Source organism: Poecilia latipinna, unplaced genomic scaffold, assembly GCF_001443285.1.
Source record: "Poecilia latipinna isolate Pla-1442-1.1 unplaced genomic scaffold, P_latipinna-1.0 Scaffold3359, whole genome shotgun sequence".
Classification (NCBI taxonomy): domain Eukaryota; kingdom Metazoa; phylum Chordata; class Actinopteri; order Cyprinodontiformes; family Poeciliidae; genus Poecilia; species Poecilia latipinna.
The window spans coordinates 15,051-26,051 of NW_015115975.1; the positions used below are offsets into that span (position 1 = coordinate 15,051).

Below are 11,001 nucleotides of genomic sequence, written 5' to 3' on the forward strand. Positions count from 1 at the left end.
AGCCAGTGGGAGCATATAGATATTGAAAAGAATAAAGGAAATAATGAAAGGGCAGTGCCTCCGATGATGGCTGCAGCCTCAGGCACCTGTCTACCCCTGTCTTATGTTGCTCATTAATCTTTTTTTGTTCTTTGGATGGGCTGTACTGAAACAAATATTGTTATGCATCTGTACAATGACAATTAAGGCTGATTCAGATCCAGATTCTGTAGGAAGCTGAATGACCATTCTGTCAAAATGAAGAGGAAAACGGCAGAAACTTATAGCACAGAGAACATCCCCACTGTGAAGTAAGATGGTGGCAGCATCATGCTGTGTGGGTACTGTATTTTGCTACTTGAAGGAATGGTTCAATTCTCAAACTAATTTGGCATAAAAAAACAATATGTGAAAATACATCTTACAAAAGTATTCATACCCCTTTAACTTTTCTATATTTTGTCCTTTTACAACCACAAACATAAGTATATTTCTTTGAAATTTAATGTGAAAGACCAACACAAAGTGGGATACAATTATGGAGTAAAAATAAAATGGTACCAGATTTAGAACATTTTTTTTTTTTACAAACAAACTGAAAAATGTGGTGTGTAATAGTATTCACCCCCTCTGAGTGAATACTTTGCTGTAATTCCAGCTAGTCTTTTAGGGTTTGTCTACCGGCTTTGCACATGTAGTGACTGAAAGTTTTTGCTAACCTATTTTCAAATAAACATGTTGTTCAGAGCATCTGTTCTTTAGTAAAGACGTTAAATGTCAGCATGCAGCTGTCCACGGCTCTGATTTGGAAAAAAGAAGATGGTAGTACAGCAGAAATCTTTTCCGTGGCGACAGAAGCCTGCTCTTGCATTTGTGACCTCACCTCACCCCAAACTCTGGGATTCAAAAGACATCTGGACTCAAAGATGCAGACAGTTAATATGTACCCCAGCATGCAAAGGTACATAGTGTTCCACAATAGTAGCAATCACACTGGTAAGCATAGGCATTGATGCAAAACTAGATCTAGATGTGAAACACTATGCCAACATAGAAGCAAGCTAGCAAGCAGTACTGCTAAAAAGAAATACTAGAAAAAAATGTTTCCACTAAATGAAATACAGTTTAACAGCGCAATTATTATAGGTTTACAACAGCAAACAGAGTTTCCTTCTGACAGATGCTTGGCATGGATTCACAGCCTTGAGCCAGCCAGACATTTGACCCCTGACCCCTGAAGTATCTTCATCATAGCAGGGACTGATTTGTAGTGAAACAAAAGTCAGCTTGTCCAAGAGGAGACTTCTGCCCTCTACATTTCAAACCGTATTGCTACATAAATGGAAAACAATCATAAATTGGGTTTGCATGAATGATGGTTTCCCCTGACTGAAGGTCCAACACAAGACAGAGAGAAGCCATGTGTTCTGTTCACCGTTGGCTTGATCCAGGGGCCAGATTTACTTTCTAGCGTCAAGCAGAGAGCAAACAAATGCCAGGTTTGTCGTTAAACCAACCTCAACACCAGAGAGCTGACCTATAAAACTTTAACAATAGCTGACTTATTCACCTAAAGCATTGTTAGCATCTTCATAGCAGCTAGAAGTTGACAGAAGAACTAGTTTGTCACAACTCAAATCCTCAGGGTTTCCTCTTGAGGCCTCCGTAAAGCATAATTTGTTTGTTCTGTGTTGACATTCCCCCCAGCTTGGAAAGGATTCCAGCTTTTCCATTTCAATCTGTTTTCTGCATCCATAATTGACCTGTCTGTCCTCATTCTATCTCCATGTTTTGTAATCCGATGGACCACAACACAAGACATGAGAACAAGAATCCCTTAATATGACAGCAGCTAAACTTGGCTATTTGTCTTGCATATACAATTTCCTAATGTTGTAGGAAACATGCAGTGAAAACATTTGTGCTATGTCTTGTTTTAGGTTTAACATCACTACCAACGTCAATGAGCAACAGATTTGGCAACATAGCTATAAAAATGAAACCATAGTCTGCTCTGAAAGGTTTGTTCCAGAGAATGACTTCCTGAAGTACAGGTTGTGTGAAATAACAAATTTGACCCTGTTGAGGGGGCTCTAATCAATTAGGGTAAGTGGAAATGACTTTTTAATTTGCAGTGCCTACCACTGGAAACAAATATACTAAGTAGTCTAAATCAGATATTTTTACCATGGAGTTTCATCTGAATCAAGCAGAAATCTTTGGATTGAATAGAAACATTTCAGTGACTGAAATACAAGTAATTGGATTTGAACTGGGCTTACTTGTTTTTTATGTAAAGAGCTTTTAAGCAACTTTTATTTTGATTTGGTGCCATCACATTAGAAATATTACCTGATCTGACCAAGTTGAAAACACATACTACTGGGATTAGATTAGCAGTCTAGTGCCCAAATGTTTCATTACAGAAATTCCTAGAAGTAGAGAGAAGTTAGAAGGCTTCGACATTCAGAGAAATATCTTTTTCTTCATTATCACAGTGTTACCTGCCACTCAACTTCTCATAAAATCCCATTGTATTGGGCAAATGTTCATTTATTCATTCAGCCACTTTAACAACTCTAGATTTATTAAGTTGCCTACTGTAACTGTCTCTCAGGACCTTTGGTGTTGCTCCGGTCAGCTGTCCACAGCCCAAACAGGACTGATCCGGCCCTCACATTCTGTTGCCAGTTGAGTAATTTATGAAGTCTGTTTGCACGCACCACACTCATTCAGAAAAAAATGAATTTACATGACTGCATGTAAATATAGACATAGTCATGTACAGTAAATATGGTGCTCTTTCTTTTTTTCACATCACTGTAAGACCCATACAGTTGCTCTTCCATTCAAACTTCAATCTGGCCTTCACATTTATGCATCCAGTGACGCCTCAGCATTACATAAAATACACGTGGCTCAATTGCTATGAAATATTCCAGCTGTCAACAGAGAACACAGAAGTTCACCCACATGGTGAAATATGACTGCTTCTGAGTTCAATCAGAACATTACTTTAGAATGATATTGGTAGCACCTTTATCAGTTTCATGTCCTCCACATGCCTAGAGGCTCCCACTGAGTTACCTCATATACACCTAAATTAAGAATAGTTATAAATAATTACTGTTTCCACAAATTCTGGCCCATATGGGTAGCTTTCTGTTTTCCATCATCCTCAGTAATGTAGCCAAGATTCACAATTTCAAAAATAAATCATATTTAAACACATGCCCCACATCTGCACAGTCACATTTTTACCTATAGTACTGGCTAGCATTAATAATTACACTTAGGATTCTTAGGATGATTTCTATTTGACTTTTTCATCAGTTTGGTAACATGATGAAACAATCTTGACCAGGGGTTGTGGTTCAGTTCTCTAGCCACACCCAAATCTGATTGATGCCATAAATCACTCAACTAGAACCTGTCTGACATCCATCCATCCATTGTCTAACACCCTTGTCCCTTAGTGGGGTCGGGAGGTGATGGTGCCTATCTCCAGCTACCCTTCTGGGCGAGAGGCGGGGTCCCCCTGGACAGGTCGCCAGTCTGCTGCAGAACCTGTCTGACAATATAAAGTAAAACATCATTCCCTGATTCATAGAAATTAAAAAATAGATGAAAATTATTACTGGAAAGGATAACAAAGTCAGTTCTATGGCTCTATGACTGCAGCGAACCACAGTGAGAACCCGGCTGAGCTGGTGGGAAAAAAATGGGCCTAAACATTAAATTTAATTTCATTTATCCAGTAGGGACTACACACTTTAATTGACATTTCTGCAAATGCACCAGAATTAGCTAAATGGCTATTTTTCATCTGTTGTCCCTGGACAATGCTCAATTTGTCTAGCTAAAAACAAAGAATAAAATAACTTAATGATACAAACTGTCAGTAAATACAAAACAACACAAATAAACTACAAAACAATTATAAAAAGTATAAGAAGTAATTCAAACTAAATTAAATTATACTTGCTAGTATCCATTTGGATTGTGGGAAATGAAGGATTTTGTCACACAAGAAATGTAGGTAATCAGTAAACTTGACTATGAAATCTCAACAGCCCATGGACACCGAGTCCACCACAAAGGATCCCAGACAAGGTACCTGGGATCCTTTATTTATTTATGTTGAGGTCAGAGCTAATGATCCAATGATTCAACAATAGAAAAGAGAGACTGGACAAAAATGGCATCCATGGTTGAATTTCAATGCAGAACTAGCTACTGAAGAAGAAAGAGCACAAAGTTCACATTATGCACAGTAATGCCTCACATGAATCAAAGAAGATGATGATTCTGAAAACCTCTGGGGAAATATTCTCTTGACTGTAAAGAACTATCTGGAAAGCATGAGTCCTGCTACATTTGTCATGGATTTTAGAAAATGAACCTCAGACTGACTCTAAAACGTACTGGTGGTTTGATGGTATCTGTTTAGTCCGCTTTAACCTCTGGTTTGTTGGCCTTGGAAGTCCAGTTCATTTGTGGAGGTGTGAATATGCAATTGAACTCTGGTACAAACAGAAAAAATGAACTCTGGTCTGCCTACAAACCTCAATATGGGTACAGTTGAGGTGAACTCTGGTGCATTTTGAATGCATATGTGAACACCAAGCAAACTGAAGACCACTCCAAAAGCAGGAATGAATACAGGGCAGGGCATTCTGGGTAAATACAACCAAGATAAACATGCAAGTCTATCACTTGTGTAGAAAACTGGAAAATATTTAAATTAACTAAAATAAATAAACAAAAAAACTGAAACAACAAATAAAATGAATTATGAAGTCTCTGTAAACAAAACCATCCTTCAAAAAAGGATAGTTGAGAGCAAATATCCAGTTTTTGAGAGAAAAGAGAAAAAAATCATGAATCAAGCAAATAGACATTTTTAATTGATCATGCCATTAACTGATTACTTATTGTGAACGACCTATACGCCAAAGACAAAAGAGAAATCCTACAACCTTTAAAATCAGATGCTGCTCCATTTTTGTTTCCGTTTTGTGAAGAAGGAAGTTGTGCTCAGTGTCTTCTACTGAGGTTTTCCTGTTATTTCCCTCAGTGGTTCTTGGTGCAGCGCCACCACAGGCGAGGAGGGGAACCATTTCTTCAAATGGTTTAGATCGTTTAGCACAGTGCAGTCTGGAAGAGAACTGCAGCAGCTGAAAATGGAACAAATGTTGAAGTTTTGGTCCTTAATAGAACCAAATCTACTGGACTATGAGCCATGAAAATGCCCAAAGATCAAACTGTTAAGTGGACAAAATTATATGTGAAAGACGCTAGTCCTCCTTTGAATGAGCCAAAAAATGATGGTATTGAAGTGTGAAAGTCAAAGACTTAAATCTAATTTCACTTTATCTGATGGCAGTTGTTGCTGTCAACACAACCATTAGTTTTACAGAGAATTAACTTTTTTATGGGTTGGTCTGGATATCTGCTACAAGCAGTTGCCAGATGCAGAATGTGTCTAATGGATGTGATAGATATCATTACTAATTGCTCTGTTATGACTTAACCTGACCGCTTGGCTTAAAGCTATTCCAGAAAGCATTTCCCCTGAGTGCATTGGAGACTTTTTAATACATCCACAAGCAGATCTTAGCTCAGTGATTGACTGATCCCTCCACTCATGATACCTCACTTCTACTTTCTGATGCCTGGCACACAGTATGCAGCAGTCCCATCTGGATTAAACCTGTCCATCATATTCTGAGCAAATTTCACTAAAAGCATAGCATCAGTTAAAACCCTGAGCTCATTACAAGCAAACAGCAGGCCAGTGGTCCACCCCTCACCTCTCTGGTGAACAGCATTGCCGTGTCGTAGTGCTCAGGATGCCTTTGGCTTGGTGGGTTGAAAAGCTGCTGCCAGGAGCAGAAGTTGCGCAGAGCTACGCCTCCGTTGCTGGACAGCTCCGGTCCAGCCTCCTCGTCCTCCACCACCAACATCTTCACCACCACTATGTTCACTGAGTTCTTGATGCTGGGGTGCTTGTACAGCTGGGCCACCATGGACATGAGGGTGAGGACGTAGTGCTGCAGAGAAAAGCAAAAGAACAAGATGTTTCTTTCCATTTAGTAAAATTATAATGTTGTGTTTCAGACTTTTTTTGAGGTAAACAATGTTTTTGACACAATCTCTTGCTTACTAGTTATGCCTTGTAAGTCATTATTTAGTATGTGTTACACAGAATATGCTTTATTTAAGTTAAATGCAAGAGGTTTAGTCAAATACAACATATTTTGCTTGTTTTAGTAATAAAGATGAAGTATGTAACATTTATATAAATGTAATTTTTACATATTTCTTAAAGCTTTCACTATGTCATAACAGTATAACATGAGATAGGTCATCTGCAAAAAGTGTGGCTCCTATTGCTGTCTGCATGGTCTCTGCTGTGCTGTAGCTGGCTCTGCTCCATTTTATCACATTTCTCCTACTATATCATCATGACAGAGAAAAAGTTGAAAAAAATATGAAAAAAACACATTTTTATAAAAGTTGGACACTGTAGCTTTAATGCCAAATGCATAAAGATACAGATTCATCACATGATGCTCCCATCTTCTTAAAGCTACAAGGTAGCAATGACTATTGTTAGATAAATCATTCTAATATTATAAAGTCATGGCTTGATTTTCTGTTTCTAATGAGAGCAGAACATATTGGCCTAAAGTCAGTTAGAATGTAAAGTCAGAGGCACGTGGAGAAAACAGACTCTGATCAGCTCTAACACTGGGATGTCTTGTCATGCCACGGCTGGAATGGATTTTCAGACACTAGAGGTCAAATTATTTGCTTGCTGACTGGGAGTGTGTAAGAGAAAAAGCTGGGAAACATGCCATGATGTGGCTGACATCACTTTTCAGAGTCTCACATAGAAAGTTTTCCACATCTACATGAACAGCTACAGGTGGGGGCGGGGGGTGTTTTAAATTTGAAATGTGTGTTTGTATTGGAGAGTTGCTGGTGTAAGATTTAGTTCATCTGATCCTGGTTGTATAGTTGCCTAAGAGGGCTTGGCAGCCGAGGACGGGGCTAAATGCAAACAGACAGAGCTCTCCGAGCTTGAAGAAAATCTGTTGATTTTGTTTTGCTTAAAGGCAGCAGAGCCAGGATCTTCACGTTACATCATCCTTTTGAACTTTTCCACATTCTGCCGCTTGAACTTCAGTGTGTTTTATAGGGATTTTATGTTGCAGGTCAATACAAAGCAGCTTCTAACAGTGAAGTGGAAGAAAAATGCTGTAAAACCACACCTCTTTTTATCTTTTACTAATTGAAAAACATGAAAAATGTGGCGTGCATTTTACTCATCTTCCTTTACACTGATGCCTCTAGTAAATAGAGCCAAGATGTGTCTCACTTAATTTCATATGTATGTGCACACTGTAAAACATTTAAAGATGGTTTAACTTGAAAATAAAAGTCCACCTACTGCCTTGAAAATACAATTTAAGTCAACAAGAAAATGGTTTTGGTTTTAACTCAGAAATTACAGTTCATGAAGTTGATTTCACAACAAGAGACAAGTTGTCTAAACATTGTTTTTTAAGTTAATTAATATTGTATTGAGTTTTGACTTAATGCTGCAATTTATAACAAATAATTATTTCACAATATGCAAGAAAAAAAACTGCCCTCACCTAGTTAAAGAGCACACATATTGCAATTATGTGTACTCACAATATCAAGTTAAAATAACTACTTATTTTACTTTTACTTTGGAATATTTTAAATTCCTGTTTTGAATTGCATGAACAAAATTTCTGATCTGATAATGAATTTTATTAAACACCAAAATGAATTCTGCTCATAAACATTTAGTGTGAACAGGACATTATCCTCAAGCTTTGCAAACTGTCAGTTGCATTAAAATGAACATTTGCCTTAAAAACATATAATAGTCCAATCAGTGTAAAACACTTCCATCTGAGCAGCAGTAGACTACAGATCTCTATCGCAGGGCAAATTTTTATACTATACCGTTTATATTGTGCATTCCTAGTGGGGAGGTTCAATATTACCATGTTCATGCATTAGGTAGGCACAGTGAATATTGAGACTGAAATCAAATTGAGAATCTGTGTTGCATCCAACCTGACTGAGCTTCAAGTGTTTTGATAAGAAAAGTGGAGAAAACTTTGAGCTTGTGGCGCAGCTCAGCGGTTGGTGTTGAGGCGTTCTCACCTTGGTGAAGCAAGCTGTACATAAATCAGATTTGAAACTTTGTGAACTTTGGCCAAAGTGATAGATATTCAGGCATTCAATAGAGACAGAATACCTCTGAAAGCTCTCCAGTGTCAGGAGAAAGCTGGTCAATGTACAAACAGAGTTCCTTCACAAGATCACCCCCGTCCCCCAAGCTCCTGATACCTAAATATAGCCAACATGTGTTTTATTTCATTTCATAAAACAAACAAGACACGATGTATCTTTTTCCATGCAGCAGAAAACTAAAACTGCAAATACCCAATTACTAGAGCAACTATTGTATGTTGGCCTGTCACATTCACTTAAATATTATGTAATGTGGAGAAGTTCAAGGTGTGTCAAACCCTTTACAAAGAACTCGGTTTTCAAACTGGTTAAAGCCAGTATCTATAGATATTGGCTTTAACCAGTTTCTGATGCTCTGAAAAGAAAACGGCATTCAATAAATCTTGCAAACCCCATGAATCTTTTGGGATGATGGCAAAGCAATGCTGCCAATGTGTGACAAAGCTTAAAGGAATGTGCTCCAGCATTTTTTGCATTTCTGTTGCCTGACTCCTTCTCTCAGCCTGTGGAGATCAGCAGCCCGATTTCCTCTCAGCCTCACTCTGCGTCAAAAGCACGTTCTATGAAGCAGCCGAGGAAAACAAACCGATGCCTGGTGTATTTTCTTCCAGCATTGAATTCAGGCTCAACAGACAGGTTGGGGGAACTAAGGCGATGAGCATTGCCAGGAAAGTTAGTGAGATATTTAACGAAAGTCAGGATTCACCATCACAGTAACGTTTGCAGGTTGTAAGAGACAGTAATTGGTGAGTTTTACCTGTTTTGTGGAACTGTGGAACACACCATATTGATTAATCATTAATCATGGCTGAAAGCTGCAAAAAAAAAGGTTCATATCGCTTGATTTTAGGCTTCATGTACTGACTTTCAGTCCATTTCAGAACTCAGTCTGAATTTTTCTGCTTTTATTTTTAAAGATTCTAAACAGAATGTCTTACCAGCCTGGACTTTGACAAGCTTCTGCCAGACATTCCTCAATCCTGGACGGAACCAGATGTGACGTGACTATTAGTTTTTGGGGGAGGCTGTTTTGGAAAGAGGAGCTTCTCAAACCAATAATCATTTTAAGTCTATACTGAAACCCAATTTCTTTACATTTAAGCTGAGACTGAGCAGAATATCTTGGTTTCCATCACATAGTTAATTTGGTTTATTTACTTTGTTGTTAACTTAGGTTCTTATGGTCCCTTAAAGTTTTCTGTATTGTTACTGGAGCCGTCTTATACACTGTAAAGCAGGTTCATCAACACGTTAATCTGTAATATGCTGTTAAAATGGGGTTTTGATTTTTCGGGAAAGCGCAATCTAAAAGCTGGAGTTGACCGTGAAAGAGAGAGTGATCTCACGTCTCCTGACCTTTATTTCATCTCCATAGAAGTGGGTCATGGTCGAGTCTGCTACGGCCAAGGTTTCTATGAAGCGTGGCTCTGAAACGAAGCGTTTCCGGCGAGCTTCCCTCCGTGCATCACTGCCGCCGTGCGTAAAACTTTCCGCTCCGAGCGCCTCCGCAGCGCCACTAAACAGGAGGGAAACTCCGCGGTTCTCGGCGAGTATCCTCCTCCTGATCACATGCAGCTGCTCGGCAGAGTCCGGCCGCTGGCCGCTGCGGAGTTTGGGCTCGATCAGATACTCCTTCCCTTCCGAGATGAAGGAGCCGAAGATGCCCGAGCACAGGCTGACCGCTACGAGCGAGTTCTCGTCCTGACCCACGTTTCCGGAGAAGAAGCATCTCCGCAGGCGTCCTTCGCTCTCCTGTGTCCGGTTCTTGGAGCCGTTGTGGTCAGAGCGCAGCTCGGGCTGGGCACCTGAAGCGCTGCGTAAAGTGGCCGTGTATCCGGCGCTGACGCCCTGGATGTTGAAGGCCGGCGACAGAAAACTGGTGTCTGGGATGAGGTTCAGAGTCAGGTTCCTGCCGAACGCCTTGAGGGTGAAAATGGGGTTCTCTTCGCTTCTCTTCCAGAAGCGGCCGCCGATTCTGCTGTTAATCCGAACAGGTACAACTTCCTCCGACTCAAACTGGGAGGCAAGAGCTGCGTTGACTAGGCAGAGGAGCAAAGAGACGAAACGCGGCGTGATGCGCATCTTCTGACACAAGACGCAGAGAGCTGCTGCCACGGGGAAAATGCAGCTTGATGTTTAGGAAGTTATGCGTCCTCCTCAGTCCAGGGACTATTATCCTTAAATCCCCAACACTCCCAGGCAGTGCTCTGTCTATGAACTGTCTCCGGAAGTCTTTCTGTGTTCCTCTGAACAGCACTGCATTCTGGACACATCAGGGGTATTTATACGTCTTGCTCTTCCCTCGGCATGACGGGGGTTTATTTTTGATATCCCTTCTTGCTGGAAATTCTCCTCCCACCAGCACTTCACGAGAAACTCACGGAAAAAAAATCCTCCAATGAGAGCGGACTGACTCTCCGCCCTGCGGAGGGGACTGACAACCGCACTCCTATTATTAACCAGCCCTGCTGCCTGGCAGCGGCGGGACGAGGCGACGCATATTTGGAAGTCCGCTACGGGACTTATTTTGGAGGTGTGTGAGAGTGTACACAAACAACGCGCGCGCATGCACTCACACACACACACACACACACACACACACACACACACACACACACGTTTGCGTGGCTATCTTTGTGGGGACTTTCCATTGACTTTCATTCATTTCTACAGCATAACCCCACATATTCCATTCTCAGAACCTTCCCATCAGAAAGAAACTAG

The 11,001-nt window shown here is 40.3% G+C and overlaps 1 protein-coding gene across 1 annotated transcript in view; it reads right to left on the bottom strand.

Moving 5' to 3' along the window:
* The window catches only part of LOC106940784 (A disintegrin and metalloproteinase with thrombospondin motifs 8-like), a 25,741-nt gene extending 14,961 nt beyond the window's left edge, over window positions 1-10,780 (bottom strand). The window contains exons 1-2 of the mRNA XM_015023611.1: window positions 9,634-10,780; window positions 5,793-6,032 (exon numbers count right to left, since the gene is read on the bottom strand). Of these exons, the coding sequence (XP_014879097.1) occupies window positions 5,793-6,032; window positions 9,634-10,359 (966 nt within the window). The 5' untranslated portion in view covers window positions 10,360-10,780. The remainder of the gene's footprint in view (window positions 1-5,792; window positions 6,033-9,633) is intronic.
* Window positions 10,781-11,001: the final 221 nt, after the last annotated feature.